Source organism: Pocillopora damicornis, chromosome 3, assembly GCF_964200805.1.
Source record: "Pocillopora damicornis chromosome 3, jaPocDami1.2, whole genome shotgun sequence".
In the NCBI taxonomy this organism is placed as follows: Eukaryota; Metazoa; Cnidaria; class Anthozoa; order Scleractinia; family Pocilloporidae; genus Pocillopora; species Pocillopora damicornis.
This window is the reverse complement of record NC_142672.1, coordinates 5,156,860-5,177,426: the sequence shown is the minus strand read 5'-3', so window position 1 is coordinate 5,177,426 and position 20,567 is coordinate 5,156,860. Positions and strand designations below refer to the sequence as shown.

General features: G+C 39.1%; 2 protein-coding genes across 2 annotated transcripts; both read right to left on the bottom strand.

Annotated features, from left to right (window-relative positions):
- Positions 1–1,900: 1,900 nt before the first annotated feature.
- Positions 1,901–4,993, bottom strand: LOC113665944 (uncharacterized). The gene has a single exon (XM_027181684.2). The coding sequence runs from the start codon at positions 3,914–3,916 to the stop codon at positions 2,309–2,311; it is 1,608 nt and encodes a 535-aa protein (XP_027037485.2). The 5' UTR covers positions 3,917–4,993; the 3' UTR covers positions 1,901–2,308.
- Positions 4,994–5,197: 204 nt separating this feature from the next.
- Positions 5,198–19,963, bottom strand: LOC113665942 (uncharacterized). The gene is made up of 7 exons (XM_089199818.1): positions 19,784–19,963; positions 17,310–17,383; positions 16,327–16,449; positions 15,858–15,974; positions 14,814–14,945; positions 14,146–14,250; positions 5,198–13,996 (listed from the first exon to the last, which is right to left on the bottom strand). The coding sequence occupies exons 2-7, from the start codon at positions 17,377–17,379 to the stop codon at positions 6,417–6,419; spliced, it is 8,127 nt and encodes a 2,708-aa protein (XP_089055944.1). The 5' UTR covers positions 17,380–17,383; positions 19,784–19,963; the 3' UTR covers positions 5,198–6,416.
- Positions 19,964–20,567: the final 604 nt, after the last annotated feature.

Here is a 20,567-nt window from a genome sequence, read left to right as displayed (position 1 = left end):
GTGAAGGGAATACTTTAACAATTTAACTCCTAGGGGTGACTAGAACCTACCGGTAATTTCTCCCTACAATATAACCCCTGGATCATGCATTAAGGTCATGAAAGAATAAAGTAAATGATCACCGACCAAATTAAAGAGGCACTTGATTATTAAACAAATTATACTTGTCAGCATCTTAGGAAATATAAAGTCAACAGAACTGAGAATAAGATGCATACTGATGTTAGGGTGAAAAAGGTTCCTAGCCCCTATAGGCTCTAGGAGAATTACGAAAGCTACTTGTTGAAATACAAACAGTTTAATGCAACTATGATTGCATAAATTGGAAAAATGTTCAACTGATTTTTAGGTGGTTAATCTTGCACGACTTGCACTTTCTGATGAGTTATTTTTAAGTTTGATACTAACTCTTTGCACACACCTTTGATAATAGTGCTAGTCAGGCAGGACTGGCTAGTCAGCCATGCTGTGCCCCCTTAAAACTGCAGTAGAAGAACTGTTATAAAAGGGTTAAGGAATCCATCTGAAAAAGACAATTTGTTAAAGTGGAGTGGTATTCTCCTATAGCTTTACAGTTGTTAAAGTCAAGTTGAGAGGATTGTCTATCAAGATGCGGATAATGTTTCAGGAAAAAAAATTAGAATTTTGAATTAGATGGACACATGTGTGGTGACTCTTAGTCCTCTGTAGTCAAACTGCAATTCAGAGCTTTGGTTGTTGTGTGATGAAGAAAACAAGAGATTTTTTGTCAAAAAGGTTTGGTTTATGGACAATAAACAACAACATACCAAATTCCATGAGCCAAGGTTCAGTATTGACATCAGGAGGCAAGTGCACTATGCAAGGCAACCCTTCCTCTTCTTAATATGGTGTGTAACTAGCTATCAGAATAAAGGAGTAAGTTTCTAAAGAAACTGTGGTGCTGCGTCAGTGGGAGAGTATAGCAGGTAATTTAGTGTTAACAACTGAGTTGAAAACGTAAATTAGTCACCGTAAAGGGTAAAAAAGCTGACGTTTTGAGCGTTAGCCCTTCATCAATCACTCTGACGAAGAGCTAACGCTCAAAACATCAGCTTTTTTACCCTTTACGGTGACTAATTTACGTTTTCAACTCAGTTGTTAACACTAAATTACTAGCTATCAGAATACTTTATGATCTAGGAATATACCACTTGTTAGTACCAATGAGGAAAACGTGGCCTTTTAAAAGTTTGTTGGTTGCTTTCTTGCATGAATTTTCAATGACAACCAAAGGGCTAGAAGTTGCACATCTTGTTACAATGTTAAATCACCAACAGATACAGTGTATTTAAACAAAAAGAATCAAATCATGACCTACAGTTCTTCAACAAAAAATACAAACTGCATGACAAAACTGACTATTGGAAATGCTAACTGTTCTTTCATTACAAAAACAGCTGAAGTCTTTTTTGGGAAAAAGAGAAACAAGTTCAAACTTCTCAAAAAGTATTTTGACATCTTTTGTCAGTTGGATTTAGTCCAAAATATAAAGTTTTTTAGTGAAAGCTAAGGATTGTGATATAAAGAGTAACTTTTTATGTTGTCATAACTGTTATGGAACCACCAAAATTCTGTCATGTTACACCATTGCTTTTTCACCTTCATTGGCTCCCAATTAGTTACAGTGTAGAATTAATATTCTTCCTTTGACATTTTGGTGTTTAAATGGTCTAACTCCTAATTGTTTAATTGAATTAATTAGCACCAAAAAGCAATCCAGGTACTCTCTTAGGTCAAACAAGTCTTTCTTAATTGAGTTACCTAGTACTAAGACTCATCCAACTCTTGATGATCATGTATTCCAGTCAGCTGCACCTTATCTTTGGAATGCATTACCTTTGACAATTTGCAACATAAAGACATTGGACACTTTCAAGACTGCTGTTAAACTAATTTTTTTAATTTAGCCTTCAAATAGTTTCTTATATTTTTAGTTGCCATTAACAAAATTTTACTTTGAAAATATTGTGACGTACAACTGAATATATCCATATAGAGGTCTGCACTATATAAATGTAATTATTATTATATAACTGTTTTCATCAATGTTTTTCTTCTAGCAATGCATTCTATTACAGTATCTTTGCAAAGTCCTTTTTCAGGCACATTTATATCTTTATTCATATGATATTTTTACTATAACTCAAAATATATTTTGACAGACTTCTTCTCACGGTCATAAATGCAGAAATGTTTTATATATTTCTCTCAGATTTCTTTCATAAAAAAGTGTAGGTATGATTTTACCCAACTTCATTTGATTATTTGTAAGTACAGGAAAATGCATCTATATGTCACCATCAGACACCTCATCACTATCATAAGTTCTGACACGTTTATATGTAACCTTACTTGAATGTTTCTTGTTATTATGTGTACGATGATTTTTGCCACCATCTGATTCCTCGCTGTCAGAGAGGACACATTTATTTCTAAATTTAGTTGATTTCTTGATGCAATCAAATGAATTATTATTCTCCTCACAACCAGATTCTTCATCACGTTCATGAATGAAGACACGTTTACGTCTCAATTCACTTGACTTTTTATTGCACCAATTTGCAAAATCATCGTCATCATCATCATTATTACTATTAGTAACATGATTGTTCCTTTCTCCCTTTTTGTGAACAGCTTTGTTCTTCATTCCATTATCCCTTTCTGTGACCATTCCAGATCTTGGCAAACTTTCCTCTGTCAAGAATGTTTCCCCACCTCTCCAATCTGTTATTTCCTTTCTGATAGCTGCATCCAATTCAACATAGTGTTTATTTGGATTTTCCTTAGTGCCTGTGACTTTATCTGTTGCAACAGTGTTAGCAAGAGACCCACGATCAAAGCTCTTGCTACGATTCAGTCTTTTAAGTGTGGAGTTCTTTTTCGGTTTCTTTTTCTTGGATATAGATGATTGCGTAATCCGTTTCGCATGATAACCCGGTGTCACGCAAACTTCTGTATTGGATACAGATGATCGCGTGACCCTTTTCGGGTGAAAGCCTTGTGTCACGCTAACGTCCGTATTATCTGCATCCGCCACTTCTGCTGTCATCCAAGGTGTCCCTCTTTTCTCAACACCACAGTTTCTATCTTCTACGTAGAAGTCGGCATCTAGAGAGAACAAATCGTGGATTATCGAATATTTTTCTTCCTTGTCGACGTGATTTTCACGAGGCTCATTTTCCGTTTGCTGGTGTGACGAGTCTGAGTCGTCATCTATCTGAATGATTTCCACTCTATGCGAAGAGCACTTTCCACTTACTATTTGATCTTTTCGATTCTTTTGCGTTTCCTTGGTTCTCTTGGGTTCTTTTGGAAAATAAGTAGTTATTGGTCTCATTTTCACAATTTTCCTGTTTGAATGTTTCCTTGATTTCCTTTTCGTTGCTGGCGTCGATTGCTTCTCTTTAATTTGAATCTGCCTGATGATATTTCTAGTAAAAGTTTTGGAGTAAGTCTGCAAATCTCTTAACAGGCGCCTCAAACTGTGATCTGGGTCAATTAGGTCTGTTATTGGAAGCTCCACAGTAAAACATTTTCCGTCAATGATATTACATTTCACATCTGGGATTTGTCTTATATCTGTTAGTAATTGGACTTCTTCGAGCTCCTCATATTCATGAAGACTCTCTGGAGCTGTTTCCATCTGTTTTACTATCCTATTAATTTCTTCCGGGTCTAGCACAATGCGTCGTAAAGTTTCGATGTCTTTCCTGAGGAATATTTGTTTCAAAATGAAAATGTAAAAAGTTGGCTGGCTTTCCTCTAATGAGGTACTCTCCCAGAGGTAAATATTCGAAAGATTTTCATTATTTCGTTGCAGAGCACTCGTAGTGGATCTCGTAAAAGAGAAATGAATCTTCCATGAATCGTCTTCTGCGCTCGTTTCGTTGGTCATCTGGTAAACCACATAACAGCTGTCAATATTCAATCATACTTTGTATGTCGAGTTTTCCTTTGCCAGTTCAGGAGACTCAAGGGATACTTATAGGCTGCCAATATCGCTAGACTATATTTTTCTCAGAAAAAGAGTCGTCCTCCGTGACTGTTGCGTGGCAACAACAAACGCGCTGCCACGCAAGGTTACCTTTGTAGGTTGACCGTTATAAGAAACAGTCTCAAATCGATCATCTCTCGTCATGAAATCATCCCTCTGAACTTAAATTGTTGATTTTGAACGATTTTCTTTGGCACAAAGTTTTTTCCGAATCGAATAGAAAGTTTGAGCAGCGAATATCTTTCTCAGAAATTTTGTAACGATTTCCAGGAAAGAGCATTCGATTCGAGGAGAACAACGTTAAAAATAACCTTATATTTACATTTATCTTCGCAGCAATTTTGAAACATTGGAAGGTATAAAATTTGAACTTCAAATCAACATACGTTAATCTTGCAGGAGTGTTCACCCGCCAATGTTTGAAAGTAAATTGATAATCTTGTCACCTAACTTTATATTTGCGATTGCTCAATTAAAATAGAATGTGAAATATTTCGGAAGCAGTATTGTTCCACTTGCATTTTTACGAACAGCCGCAAGCACTGTTCTCGCGTCGAAGATTGAAATTCCAGTGCAACGGCGACAGCTGTAAACCTGTTATCAATAGGAAACGTTTGCTTCGGAGTTTTAAACTGTTCTAAAGAATTAACATAGAAAGAACTTCTGTTCACCAGAATTAACCTCACACAAATATCCTTGTAAGGCTTTAAATAAAACTGAGTTTCCTGCCAAAAATATTTGTTGAACTGTAATTGTGCAATTACCTTGCGCACGATCACAAGTAAACAGCAGTATCTTCAACCGTGAGAACTATTAAAACCGTTACAAGTCTCCGTAATTGGTGAAATCTTTCGCTGCTATCAACTTCTCTCCGCTTTGCCATTTACGAAAGGAAAATAATTTCTCCTCCTTCTTAAACTCCTTACTTGTAGGCTGCTGTCAAATTTAACCGGGTTGAATTCAATTATCTGACGAAGAGAGACTGGGTCGAACCTTTTTATAGTATGAACAGTAGGGACTTTAAGATTCTGGACTTAAGGATTCTGGACGGTTGCAATGAGGTCGATCACCAAACGTCAAATGGCCAGAATATTAATCGTCAATTGTCAAAATTTGAAGATTTTTACCGTCATCAGTCACTAATGCCAAATCTTTTGAAACATGTGGTAATTGTATTCGTCATTTTGCACTAAATTTCTTGTAATATTTATTTTAATATTTTGTAAAATTCAACTGTGAAATTTCTTTTGTTCTTTTTTTACGGCAGACTGCCATTTGATAACACTTAACCTGTTATAAAACATTAGTCGCGTTGTTATAAATGGCGTTACAACTCTCTTTTATAACTGGGACCCCTTTTTGGTGCAGGAAAAATTGATTGCCTGAATGAGGTACATCTCAAACTCAGCAGAGGTGCATCACATGGATCTTTTTATGGGAACTATTCATTGCTCCATCAATGAAACTTTAGAATCCGGAAAATGTACATAGTTTCTTCAGGAAAAAATGCTCATTTCAGGCAGTCTTGTTGATCTTCTACAGCAGGCTATTCGGCTATTCGGCTATTCACTTTTCACGTTCAAGAAAATGTTCCTCGGTCTAGTTTATCCGACGAAAAATTCAAATTTCTTTATGTACCATCTATACGATTGGTTTTGTGTACCATCTAAGATTTTTTTTAATTAAAACACTGGTCTTCATCAAATACATTTTCTTCGTATGAATTTAGTGAAAAACGAGTGTCACGGTGAAGAAAAGGATATTTTCTGCTACTTCATCCTCAAATCTTCTTCATCGACTTTTCTATCTCGTTTCAAAAAAATTAACGACGCAGATGTTTTGCCAAAACTTGAGGATAAACTTTCTGATCAATCCTAATTCCATTCCGTGTGGCTTAACCCTTCAAACCCTAAGAGTGACCAGCATCTAATTTTCTCCTTACAGTAAAACTGCTAAACCATTCATTAAGATCATGAGAATAAAGGAAATGATCGCCAACTTAACTAGCTTTGATCTTCAAATAAATTCTTCTTGTCAGTACCACAAGAAACATGTGGAGAAGAGTATGGAGAAAATGGATACTGATGTTAGGGTGTAAAGGGTTACGGTAATTTTCTAAAGTTGGTGATGTGTTTTCTGATGTGGTCTATCCATATCAATGTCTGTATCACTCTTTTCTATAATAGGGCAAAATGTTCATCATTTAACTTGTTTCATTTATAAGGTTCTCCATCTAAATTATCGTAGAGTCCATAGTAGTTTCCATTTATATTTTGCCGTGTATCTTGTGTCACTTTCCAGTGAATCAGCTGTGTCCCCAATAGTCGCCGTACACCTTCAGGAATGGCGTTTGCTAAATTCGTACACTAACCAATTGGGAAATAAACGTACTCGGATTTTTTTAGTCGCTTTCTTTAACCGTACACAACGTGCAGCCGTCGCTACCGACTAGGATGCTTTTTCCTCGTCGCACAATGCGCCTGATGCAGAATGCGTGACCTTTCTCGCATAATTTCCAGACATCTGTTCGGTAACCAGGAAAATTTGCGAAGTCTTGCGCTTCTTTCGGCATTGGCTCAAGTTTCACCTCTTTTCTAAGCAAATTGACGATTGTTTCCAGCCAGTCAATATCTAGGATGTCATCATTTCCTTTGAGAAATTTCTTAAACCGAATGTGTGCTGACATCTTTCGATCTACACCATTGCCCGATAAGGAAATCCGATGCATTAAAGCAATGTCCTGGACCTTTAAAACTTGAGAGAATAGGAAGAACTTTTTTGCCTGCTCGTGAATCTGGCTTAAACTTTCCAAATCAAGCTCTGGGTTTTCAAGATCCTCTTTAATGTTATTCATGGCATCTTTGATTGCTGGTTTCCATGGTTCGCTGACCTCACGATGTGCCTTAATGTTTGCCAGGACGTCTTCTGTGTTCGTAACCTGTTGAAGGATCATTAAATGATTTTTAAACGTAAATTTGAAAACACTACTGCGATTTCCACGCGGCAGATTGAAAGGATTCCACTTCCATTGGATGGATCGTACAAAGTCAAGGTTTGCCTGTTCAAAACTTTTTCTGTGTTTCACATCATACTTCTGAATTGCACCGATGTCCTTTGCTAAACGAATGACAGCGTCGCTAACCTCTACTTCAAGTTGTTCTATTTGTGTTTTCACGTTTTCAACGTTTTTCAGCATCCTTTTGACAATATTTCCGTAACGATAGCTGAATGTTATTGAAGTTGAGCACCTGGGGCATTGTAGAAGTTGTACATGGTCACCCAATTTACGCACCATCCATGCGTCCATCTCTTCAACACTTATGATGTGACCACAGTCAAGAAGTTGAAGACACCTCATGGCTTCTTTTTTAGCAGAACCTTTAGCAGCTATCGTGGAGGAAAGCTTTTTAGCATTGCAAATGGCACACAGCGTTGGACAGTTTTCTCCACACAAGCCAATACATGGATGTTGACAGGGGAGCTTCTTGGGACAAGGAGCATTACATGGAGGGCGGTCGCACTCCTCCCCACAAAGATTCTTGCACTTATAATGTGGACACCTCCATTTGCACGGTTCAGTGCAAGAATCACATAGCTGTGAACAACGTCTTTTACATTTTCCGTGAGGACATCTCTTGGCACATTTCTTGTTACAGGGAGGGCAAGGTTCGCCACATGCGGCGTTGCAACGGTGTAAACAGATCAGTAGTCGACCGCATTGATGTTGGCAAAATTCATGTGAACCTCTCTCCTGACACTCGTAACATTTTCCGGTACAATTGTGACCACATGGCAACTTTGCTTTACATTCAGCCGGGCATTGCACTTCATCGATCGGGTGCTTGCAACGCATCTCGATGTTATGGCCACACGACAGGAATTTGTTAACAACCTCCTCACAAGGATAATTAGAGCAATCTTTTCCACAAACTCCTTTACAGCGATGTTTGCACGAACTCTTCTGTCGCTGACAAGGAGCGGTGCAAGTGGCGGTTTTCCGTTCAAAACATCGAACATTTTCCATTTTGTGGCCACAAGGAAATTTATCTTCTATTCTGTTTGTGCATCTCATATTTTCACACTTCTCGCTACAAAGGCCCGGACATCGGTGACCACAACCAAGTTTTCTATTGCATTTTTCCTTGCATTTAACATCTTCGGGATTGTCACTGCACTTCATTTGGAGAGAGTGGCCTCCTGCGCAGTTGAGCGGTTTCAACACCTTTTTGTTGCATTTGTACCGACTACATTCTTCTGCACATTTACCCTGACATACGTGACCACAGGATAACCTCCGCTGGCACCTCTTTTTACAAACAACCTGGGACACATTCTCAGAGCAGGGGCAACTGACTTTATGGAATCCACACGCTAAATCCTTCTGAACTTCCACAGCACATTTGAAAGAAGCACAATTCTCACCGCATTTTTTCTGACAACGGTGTTCACACGGAAGAAAGCGGTCACAAGGAGCATTACAGAAAATGTTTCCTTTTCGTCCTTGAGAGCACTCCACTTTCTTTTCATGACCACAAGGCAATTTCATAGTAAGCTTTTCGTTACATTCATCCTTTGCTAATTCATTTCTCATTTTAGAGCATGACGTGAGCTTCCTGTGTCCACAGGAAAGGACAAGTTGAACCTCCTCTTCACATAGAAGAAAGCGATCACTAGGTGCATCACAGATGTTTCCTTTTTGTCGTTCAGAGCACGTCATCTGCTTTTCATGGCCACAAGGCAATTTCATAGTAACCATTTCGTTACATTCTCCCTTCCTCAATTCATTTTTCATTTCCGAGCATGTTGTGAGCTTCTCGTGGCCACAAGAAAGGGTCAGTTGAACCTCTTCTTGACAGGAGTGCTCCTCTGGATTAATATAACATCGGAGAAGTGTTTCGTGCCCGCATGGTAATTTTCGTGTCGTTTTAACCGTGCAAGAGGCATTTTGCAAATCCTTTTTCAAAGAGAAGCAAACCAGAGACTTTGTATGTCCACATGATAGTTCAACATCTACTTTCTTCTTGCACTTGCAATCATCAGGTTTTTTGTGACAGGGAAGAGTGGCCTTGTGTTTACAAGGTAATTCTTTCTCTACTTTCTCGTTGCACAATGGTTTTTTTTCTGCTCCCTGCGCAACACGGCACTCACAATGCATTTTGTGACCACAAGGCAGGTTAACTTCAATTCTTTCAGTGCATTTATACTTTGAGGGATTTTTGTGACACGGTAAAACCACCTCGTGACCGCACGGTAACATTTTGCTCGTAGGCAATGTGCATGGCTGAGCTTCACATTTTTTGCTACAAATGCTTAAACATGGGTGTCCACATGTTCTTAATCTTTGGCATGGTTTATCACATCTGATCGATTTTGGATCTATGTGACACAGCTTTTCCACTGTGTGTCCACATGTGGGAAGTGGCATACTGTCTACTACCATGCAAGCATCACACGGACGACCAAGGTGGCATAACTTTTGGCATGCGTGACCTCTTGCGCACTTGATTTGGCACAACTCCTCACATTTGACTTCTTTGCATGGACAGCTGCATATTGACGGGCATTTGTGACCGCATTCCAATGGTCTCTTGCAAGGATTATAGCAAAAAGCACTTTTGGGGTCAACATTGCAAGGCTCACTTTGTTGGTGCCCACAAGGAAGTTCTTTGATCACGGTTACTTTGCATAGATCCTCTCTACAATCCTCAAAACAGATGCCAGGACACTCATGACCGCAATCCAAAATTCTTCTGCATCTCTCCATGCACTGGAATGAATCATGTTTCTTGTGGCACAAAACTCGTCTCATATGCTTACACGGTAGTTGAATCGTGATTTCTTCGTTACACTGACATTCATCTTTACATCTTTTTTTGCAAGGGTGGCCACATTCCAGAACCTTCTTACAGTCGTTATTACATTCAGCAGATGTTGGATCACGGTGACATGCCATCTCTTTACTGTGCCCACATGGGAGACTTTTGAGACACTTTTCTTTGCATTTTGCAGTGCACACCTCTCCACACTTTTTTCTGCATTTATGTCCACATGGTAGCACCTTTTCGCATTTCACTAAACAGGAAAACGCTGCAGGATCCACACTGCATGGTATGGACTGTTCGTGCCCACACCGAGGTACTGTCTTCGACATACTGTGATAACAATCAGGACAGCGTTTTGGATAATGACAGACTTCTGTACACTGGTGTTCGTTGGGGCAAATATTGAAACACGCTTTTTGACATTGATCATGGTGATATGCGTCTGATGGATGGCAAGGTCTGTCACAAGCATGGCCACAATGAAGTCGTTCCCCACACATCCTACTGCATCCACCAAACTTTGGGAAATCGCCTGGATTTCGTACAGATGTCATATTCTTGTGTCTCTGGCAGGTAAGTTCAAAGGTATCGCCAATTGCTTTCGTTGCGTCTAAATCATTGCATATCCCCTGCCACACTTGACACTGGCGTCTTAGCATGTTCAGGTTTCCAATGCAGTAAAATCCCTTGCGTGCTCGTGACAATGCAACACAAATTCTATTGGACTCACTAAGAAAACCAATTCGACCTTCTAAATTGCTTCTCACCAATGACAGAAGAATGATATCATTTCCTTCTCCTTGAAAGTTGTCTACTGTACATATTTTGATTCCCTCAAATTGATTTCGTGGCATTTTTTCTTGAAGAAGAAGTAGCTGGCCGATGTACATGGTTAGAATTGTAATTTGGTGCCGTCCGTAGCCTTGCTGTAGAAGATACATACATAGGGATTTCAAGAAGGTGGCCTCGTGGGGATTAGAGAAACTCTGCAGATTCCCATTTAGGCTCTCCAGTTGACAGTGATCAACAAAGAACATATTTTTTGTTATGCCAACTATATTCTCGAACTTGCACACTGTTTCGTGATCCAATATCTCATGATCGTAGAACCGTTTAGTCAGTGCAGCAATCTCAGGGCGCATGCGGTGCTGTATAGACAGCCGTTTGCAATCCATACTGTTCATTACCATTCTTTCGAATAAGGAAATTTCCAGGTTGTATTTCTGGGCCAGTTCATAGACTGTTGCTTTCGGGCGTAGCTGCTTGTGGTCTCCGATAAGTATAACATGATTTGTATCACGTGATAGAGAAGTGATGATGTGCGCCTCCATTACTTCGGCCGCCTCCTCAATGATGACAATTTTTGGACCTATTTTTTGAAGCATTGAGTGGTACCTTGCGGCTCCGCTGGTTGTCATTCCAACTACAGTTGCTTTACGTATGACTTCTTCCTCCTCTTCTGCTCTTAACTCTTCTAATTCAGCACAAAGCTGCTCGTGCTTCCGTTCATATCCTTGAACTTCCATTCTGAGGCGATCACGGTAGCATTCGGCCCAGTAAAGGTACAATTGGAGTCTCTCATCTTCTGACAAGAACCAAATATTTGGCACATTCATCGCTTCTTCATCCGACATTCCAGATACATTTTGAAGCTTCTCTTGTATTTGGCTTGTGTCTGCTGTAAGATCAATCTCTTTTTTCTTCCCACGTTTTTTACTGGTCGTCTCTGTGCTATGGATGCCTCTACCAGTGTGATCTTTCCTATCTTCATTCCTCTTTCGTCTGGACGAATTCCTACATTCTACCTTTGTCCATCCTCCGCCATTTTCATTATCATCTTTGTCATCTTCATCTTCACAGTTTCCTTTGTTGGGTAGTTGAATCGCTCTTATACATTCCTCTTCGCCTACTAGGCGTCTTTGATTTTGTATCCGTGTTGCTTCATCTTCTCTAGAGGTCGTGTCTTCATGGCGTTCATGTTTTTCTTCAACTTTTACTTCATCAGAACACCCTGCCTTCTGTTGCGGTGGTTTATCTGTAACGTGAACGTCAAATGATTGCCGGAAATGATCAGGACTTTGTTCACCTTCACTTTTATCCTTCTCTTGAAGAATTGATCCATCTACTCCATCAGTATGGTTAGTCTTTGTTGACCCATCGGGCGCCGGATTCATATCATTTAACTGCGAGTTATTGCACAGCCACAATTTAAAAGTATTGCGAGTTTTTCGACACTCAGTTGTTGTGTTTGGTGGAAATCGAGAACGATAAAGTTGGTCCACGTGAAGCGGAATCATGCCGTCTTCCAAAACTCTGAACTCCAGAATTTCTTTGTCAGCTTTGAGAATTGTTTTCTTGACATTTTCCATTTCTTTGTAATTATCTTTAAATCTCCAATGAATATAGAAACGCTTGTCACGTTGTCTGTTATCCTTTACGAATAGTTTCAAATTGCAACCCTCAAGACTTTGGCTTTTGGACCTTCCCCCAACTCGAATTATTGCGCCCCTCTCCTGGTTGAATTCTAGTACTTTTTCGAGAAACTGATCCAGAGCGTGATTGGTGTAGCAGACCATTAACATCGGGGATGCTTTCTTAGGATCCCATTGTTTTCGGTTCTCAAGAAGACATCGCGCGATCTTGGCTCCAACGTAAGTCTTGCCTGTCCCGGGGGGCCCTTGAATCACGGAGAACTCGGTCGTTACTCCTGTTTTTAACGCCTCAAGCTGAGAAATGTTAAGGGGAAGTTTCTCAGCCGGTGGCCAAGCTTCGGGTTGGAGAACAGGTACCTTCTGTAGCTTTGCTGGATGACTTATGGCAAGGGCTTTGCTGAGATCGTAACATACGGGATCCTGATTGTTATCGCGTCTGAGATACTTTGGTGGGCCCACCTCGGCACTGCATTCAACCAAGTACTTAGAAAAAGGCATGCAGTTTTCGTTTAGTTCTTGGAGTCCCTTGAGCACATGATAATACGCCTCAAAATACGCCGGAGACTCGGCCATCTGGTACTGCACTTGACGCTTTTCGATACCAAAAACATTTTGATCTTCGACGAATCGGATGTCAAATTTACCTTCATCCACATCCTTTGGATCTCGATTTGCAACTGTGGCAAAGAGCATTGTTTGGAACTTGTCTTTCGAAAGGCAAACGAATGAACCAAAGATGAGCCGTTTTGAGTGAGCTAATATTGCTTTGGAAGACTTAGAGTCATGAAGTTGAACTTTATAAATTACGCCAGAGGGTGTGAATTCCTTTCCGACAATGCGCACTCCTTGGTAGCATTTCATTGACTGGTTACGCCGTTCTTTAGGAACGTTGTGGGTAATTTCATAAATTCCTTCCCTTAAGGGCTCGAGGAAATCTTCTCTAAGCAATCGAAACTGTACATCAAGATAATGTTCAACATCGTCATATCTTCCCTTTGAAATGTTCTTTCGCAGGAAAGGTCGTTCCTGAGATGTCATTTCTTCGTTTGTTGGACAAATCGGCAAATCCCTGAAGTCATTCGGAGGCTTTTCTCCTGTCATGTTAGGGTAACGTTGTCTTCGCTTTTGTCTCTCAGCTATAATGACATTATCTCTGACTTGTTTAAAGTCCTCAAGTTCCTTTTCAAGTTCATCTTTTCTGTCGATGCTGGATTCATCTAAGGCTTGTTTCAATTGTTCATAGGGCAGGTCAGCATAAGAACTGGGCAAAGGTATCAAAAATTGTGTGAATATTTTGATCAGATATTGAATAAGTTTTCTTTGGGATTCTTGGTCATTTAAGGTTACTGAGTCTTGAATACGATCTAGCAGGCATGGAATCTTTGATTTTAAAAAAATTGAACCTTTCAGTGCCGTGAGAACTTTGACCACGTTCTCGTCTATTGGCTCTAGGCATACTCTCTCTAATATGCAGGTAAGGTCAAAGATGAATTCATCACTATTGTGCTGCTCCTCTTCTGATCGTAGAAAATGTTTGAAGCGAACCATACTCTCATTCAATTGTTGCACAATACCGGCGCCTTTCGTCTCTTTTAACATTTTCAAGTCTAACACAGTTTTCCCTGATAAACAGCCTCGCAAAGGTGCCTGTCCTTTCTGCTGTGATGGGGAACAGACATCCCTATTTCCTGGAAAAGGCGTTCTTGCTTGTTTTGCTTGTATTTGACCTGTGTTATAAGGAATTGCGTTCCAAAATAAGTTGATCGTTTTTCATTTGATTTCGTCGTTATCAGAGAACTGGGTAACTCTATCAGAAGTTATCACAAGCTTACATTTTAGCTTGGAGAGGTTACCTAATCACCATAATCACCATTACCTGAACGTTTTCCCTTTTCAAATGGTGACGCCATCATGGGACCTTTTCCGGGTTCCCGTGATGATTCTCCCTGAACTTGTTTGCTATGTTTATCAACGTTGTCATCTACGATTGAAAGAATTTTGTTTTAGAAAGACAAGTACAATTATCTGGAAAGTGCCCACGAACGTGAAGGACTAAACTTTCTGCAATACATAAATAAGAGTTTAGGAGTAAATGGCCGCCTCGCTTGGTCTCGTGTAGATTAACAGTCCCTTAGGAACGAATTTTGTATTGCGAGGGCCCAAAGGCAGCAGTAATTGTGGTGTATTTAAATGAGCCATAATAGAGAGACATGGTTCTCCAGAAAAATCTGATTCTTTAGACAAGCTCTCCTAGCCTTTTAATTTGGCGCATGTTGTAGTTTACACTCCTATCTTATAAACTACTCGCAACCACTACCAGCGCATTTATCTTCTTTTTTCCTCATCAACTAGAAGTGCGTTTGTGTGTATGGGGGGGGGGGGGGGGGGGGGGGGAAGGGGTTTGAGGGAGGTGCACGGGTGCACGATCTCCCCTAGCCTCCTATTCCTACGGGCATGGATGATAACTAATAAGATAACTCATACAGCAAATTGTACCCTTAATTGCTTTGCTTTGATGTCCAAAGATCCCGACAGGCCACTCACCTCGAGTTTTTCGTTGAACTGGTCCGTTGTCTACTGAGCCTCCACTTGCCTTTTGAGTGGCTGACCTTGCTGCTTGTGGTGTCGTTTTCTTCTCTGTACCTGTCTGACTTGACTCAGTTGTAGCTTCAGTATCTAAAAATATTCCGTTAAAATCGTAATTTGTCACTAAGGTGAGATTTTGACGCAGCCTACATTTTGTGACTCTTGACATGATAGTATTACAGACCCTTTCTAAGTGACACGTTTGCCGAGGTGTTTCATGATTCAAGTCTCTAAATCTTTAAATCAGCTTGGAAGCTGTCGAGCTCTTGTGAGACCATCCATAGCAAGTTAATATTGAGCGTTTTGGAGTGCCGTGGAGGTGTTATCATTTACTTATCTCTTCATTGAAGTAACTCAAGGAAATGGTCCTTAAAGCTTAAAAAAACTTAGAAGGACCTAATCCACTTCAGTCACAAATTTTATAAAACTTATTGCGGTGTTAAGAATGGTTTATGCAACTAGCATGTCAGAAATGAAAAAATGACAGACGTACACGAAAAAAAAACAGCTTATAGACAAAAAAGCAACAACTAATGTTACTTAGTCACTCAAATGTAATAAAGGCGATTGATTAATAACCACAAAGGCAAATTTCGTGAGCAGGTCCTTAATCAATATCAGTTAATTTCATAATCCGGTCCTTGATTGACAAACCAAAATTAAAATTGCAAGATAAGCTTAAACAGTTGTGAGGTCCAACAGGTTTCCAAGTGGATAACAACTGCTAATTTTGTGAGCAACGCCACGTTCGGACTAAACTATTAATGCATTACGAACTTGCATTTTCACGAGTTTTAAATCATTCATGCAGAATGATTGATTTAATACCCATTAACCGTGTGTGTGTTTCCTCCTGAGCTTCATTTCACTCTCCTTGAATTGCTTCCTCTCAATTCCAACCATATGGATAACTTTACGCAGCATTTTACTCGATGTACTTCTTTTCAATCGAATTAAACTCGAAATTGTATTATTTTGGTACTCCCAACATTTTCTACTCACCTACAGAGGCGTTTTCTCTGCCTTGATGTCGTTTCTGTCGTTTATTCCTTCTACCATCCGGATGCTTTCTTCCATATCGGCCTCTGTGGTCTTGTTTGTCTTGTGTAGTTTTATCATCTTGAGTAAAAAGAGCATTCTATTACACCTGCTTACAAAGCTTCACGCACTAACCATCGGATTGATTCCTTGGTACTACATCGACAACCTATCAAGTCTCTGCTGATGAGCCACAGGTTTTTTTACCATTCAATCGTGAAAATAGGTATTGGTAGACGGTTGGAATAAATGGAACGTATCAGAACCCCGAATAGAAATTTCCATAACAAGAACATATTGCACGCGAAATGACCTGGAAATGAGCTAATGGAAAGTACATTTCTTTTTCGAAATTCTGTTTGAAATACTCTCGGCGGTGAGATCTGCATAAGTTTCCTTATTACATTGCAACCACAACATTGCAATACTATACCTGGTATTTGATCAGCAGATGATCCACAAGCACCTCCGCTCGGTTGAGACGCCTGAGGACTTTCTGTCCATGGTGAAGATTTGGCTTGTCCCTCTTCCTTTGTTTTTGATGATTCATCAGATTCTGCGATACAAGCAGAGATTTGAGATTTAATTGGTTGTTTTTAGAAAAGATAAAAGTCATCCAAGTTGTACAGGACTGGAAAAATGTTTATGCATATCTCCTTTTCCAGGTGGAAATATTTACAATTATGAGAGTATAGTTAGATAAATGTCTTGGTCATCTATCCAGCTTCGTTCGCAAAGAGCTGTAGAAACCAGTTTTAACTGATTAAAATCATAGGGATGAAATGGGTGATGTCTAACACAGTTCAGTGACATTAATCTTGAAAGATTTTTTCTCTTTTTTTAATCTTTATCGAAGGTAAAAGGCCCGCGAAAAAGATACCCAGACTGAACTAATCCTGAATTAAAAAGGGGGCTGGGGAGGGGGCAGGGAGGGTCCAACTTAACCAGTGGGTCAGTTCTGGAGACAAAGAGGACGAAAACAAGAGACATGCCTTTAAATGGAATCAATGCCATGCAATCTTTCAATATAACTAGTGGCTATAACCCAATGAAGTTTCCACTGCTATTGTATTCGACACAAATGTCTCCTCAGGGTAGTTCATGAATAGTAATAAATCTAGATAATAGCGGAACAACATTAAACGCACTCACAAAATTAAAAAGTTTATTAACGGAGATTGGGACCAATATCAGTATCTGGGCAACTGCCCACCTACCCCTCCCTTAACCCAACATTAACCCTAACTTTTTATCAATAGACTGTTGTTGGGTTGGGGAAGGGGTAAGTGGGTAGTTGCCCAGATACTGATACCGATCCAATCATTGCCCATTAAGGTTAAACCCTTGGCCATGTTCTACTTAAGAATATTATGTAGGGTATATATATGAGTTATAGAGTGAAACACTTTTTAATACCTTTGGATTTTTCCTGTTGTCGTTCACGTCTGTCGAAGGTACTCGACCATTTTTTTTTCTTCGAGGGCATGGTGCTGAAAGAAGAGTGATGTACCACAACTGAGTCTTTTTGATACCACTTTACAAAGCTAAACCTGCGACTAATCTTTACCTATCATACTGCAGTAGTAGTCTATTTAGATTGAATTGTAAAACTAAAGGGAAATAGATAACAACTGATGGATCGAAAACAATTTGTAGAGTTTTAAAACATGATAGAGCTTTAAAAAGTCATCGCTCGTCACTTGAAACTTGAACAAAGTAGGGGCTTTTTAGGAAGCTTTCAAAATTGTTTAAATTATACGAAATAGTGTTTCGCCCTCAAAGGTCCTTATTTTGCTGCTGGTACAAACTTTCTGTGGACTTTTTAAGGAATTACGAGAATGTTGATAAGCAGACCGAGGCCTTTTTAGGCATAAAGAAGAGAATGCATAAAATTAAAGTTCTAAATTTATCTACCTTAACATTTTGCCACAAAAACCTCACTCATGCAGACCGTGACTTAAACTGCAATCCACGCACGCGGGATTGGCACGATCAACTAGGTCGAGTTATGAGTTATGATGTCACTCCACGGTCTGATTGCATTTGCCAACGTGGCAGTGTGGACAGCAAATTTAGGGAACTTGAGGTAGTTTGTCGATAAAACAACACTTGATTCAATTCTACCATTCAGCGTCTTAAAAATTTTGCTTTTGCTGAACAAATACTGGTTTTATGGTCTCGTCGGTCTTGACTTACCCACAGAATATAAGCACAGGACTTTATTTCAATTACAGGCGCCATCTTGATTAAGAGTGCCCTTACGAAAAGTTTATTTTAAGCGAGGAATAACCATTTACATTTTGTAAAGGTCTCCTAGCAGAAAACATTTATACAAGTTTTGCAAAAGAATACAGTTAAGATATTGAAACAACTGAATAATACAAGGAATATTGTACGATTTAACTAGGGTAATGTAAAACATTAAAAAGGAGTACTCCAATGCAGTGAATAACTTTTTATATCGTTCATCGTCAGTCCGTTATTTCATTCATGCAATCTATAGCAATTCGTTTCCATGATGAGCGTAGATAGCAATTTAGGTAACTAAATACTTTTGATCGTTCGAGCCATTTCAAGGGTGCCAACGACGAGCTAATGAAGCTGCTTCAGTTTATTGGTTTATTATTCTTTACGAAACGACAATCGTCTCACAATGATTGATGATGCACAATGTTGCATATTTTATCTGAAAGATCTGGTTAACCACGATACATAGATTCGATACATAGACAAAACAACCTGATCGAACACAAATTTGCTCCCAGTACCTGTAGCCAGTGTTGTTTATGAAATGCATTAAAATAAAACATTTTGAATTCACATAACAGTTTTCCTATCAAACTAGAACAGCCTACTTGCGCCGCACATTTAGCAAAATAGGAAATACTAACTTCATCCTCTAACTTCGAGCTAGTGAATCAGGGATTTTAATTACTTTATAAATATTTATTTCGCTGATGCAAAGTATTTTTCAAATCCATCTGGAATTGGTACGAAGTTTTAATTTGCAGACACAATATATATAGTTTATAATCCAATATTTTCGAGTCATCTGAATTAACGAACATTATGATGGCATATGTACCCTGACATTAAATGATATAAAGAGTCAAACTCCATTTTCATTGTATTTTTCCTCGGGCATAGTCCAGCTAGGCGGAAATAACAACCAAGAATACCCATAACTTTCTTGCTACTGATCTGAGATATAGATTCAAACATAAGTGAAAGTTTCGAAACTTATGATTTTTCAAGTTAGGTTGTGAAGTACAACAAAATAAAGGAGTTTAAACTGTTGGTCCTTACCGAGATATACAATTTGTTAAGCAGTTGTGCAATATGACGCCACAGCCATCCAAGGTTAATCAAAATTTTCGCGATTGTCTTCATTCATACAGTGTGGAAAACAGTCGAAATTACAGCAGATTTGAGCTCGGCGTGTGCTTAAAGATATAAAACACGAATCGACCGACACTAATCGCTCCTTGAGGTTCGATGATTACAGATTAGTTCAACAGATTTTATCTTGGGGGCCGTGGCTTTACTTTTGTTTAACCATTCAAAATTCTCTTGTGTTATGAACGGTTTTAAAGGGAGTTTTTATAATTTAATATTATGTTTAGACATTCGACCATTGAGGGCAAATCATGTTTCACTTCATGACTTGTATTTTGTATTTGTCATGCGCCCGCCATTGTAGTATCATAATCGCGAGAAAAATTTGTTTTCGTCTTGTGAAACGAAACGAGTCGCATAAAACCGGTTTGATTTTTGTGTCATTGCGACATCGGAATTTCAGAGGCCCGCGAATTCTATTTCCTTTACTAAATCTACGCAAAAATGTGTGAAATGCAACATTATATAGCACAAAACACTTTGTTCTCACTTACCAAGTTATGCGCCAGCCTCTCTAAGTCTATTCTCTAACCCAACTCCAGCTTCTTTCACAGGAGTACAGTGTTTCGACAAAGCAAGATTTCTCAGAAAACAATATTTCAAATGTTTTTGGGAAATCTTTCGAAACCGCAAGATTCTGAGAAAAAATTGTTTTGTCCGATTATAAATTTTTTCTCGGAAAAAGTAGTCTGGGAAAATTAGAATGGACCCTGGAGTCAAAGACTTTGGACAACGGAATGCCTTCTGTGTGGTTAACATAATCTACTTGAAAAGGCTTTGATAGCCAATCAGTTTATCTTATTTCTCTTAAAGTTTTCTTTTTCTTATCCCGTGCCTCACTTTATCGTGTTGTGTCGTATCTCTGTGATATTAATAAAACTGATATCATCGTTTGCTAACAAAAGAGTTTACAGTGACGACTACTAGGCACCCAGATAGCTTACTGATGCTTTCCTCGATCTCATTTCAAATTTTCTTCATATTGAAGTAGACTTAATACAAAAGATTGGGTAGCATAGTCTCAGTTTTTTTGAATTGTCAGATGTCAGCGAATTCAGTACGATGTGGGTCTTCATGTAACATACGATGACCTTCAAACTTTCTACAACTCGTGACGAAATATGAAAAAAAAGTTAAAACCAGCTTTTTTTGGAGTGGCTGACAAAAGTTGGCATTATACATTGGGAATCGCTACAAGCATGCACGATAGGCATTTAGTTTGTTCACGGATGACGGACTGAAGTCAGGAGTTGTTGTTCCTTTTTTTTTCTTTTTTAA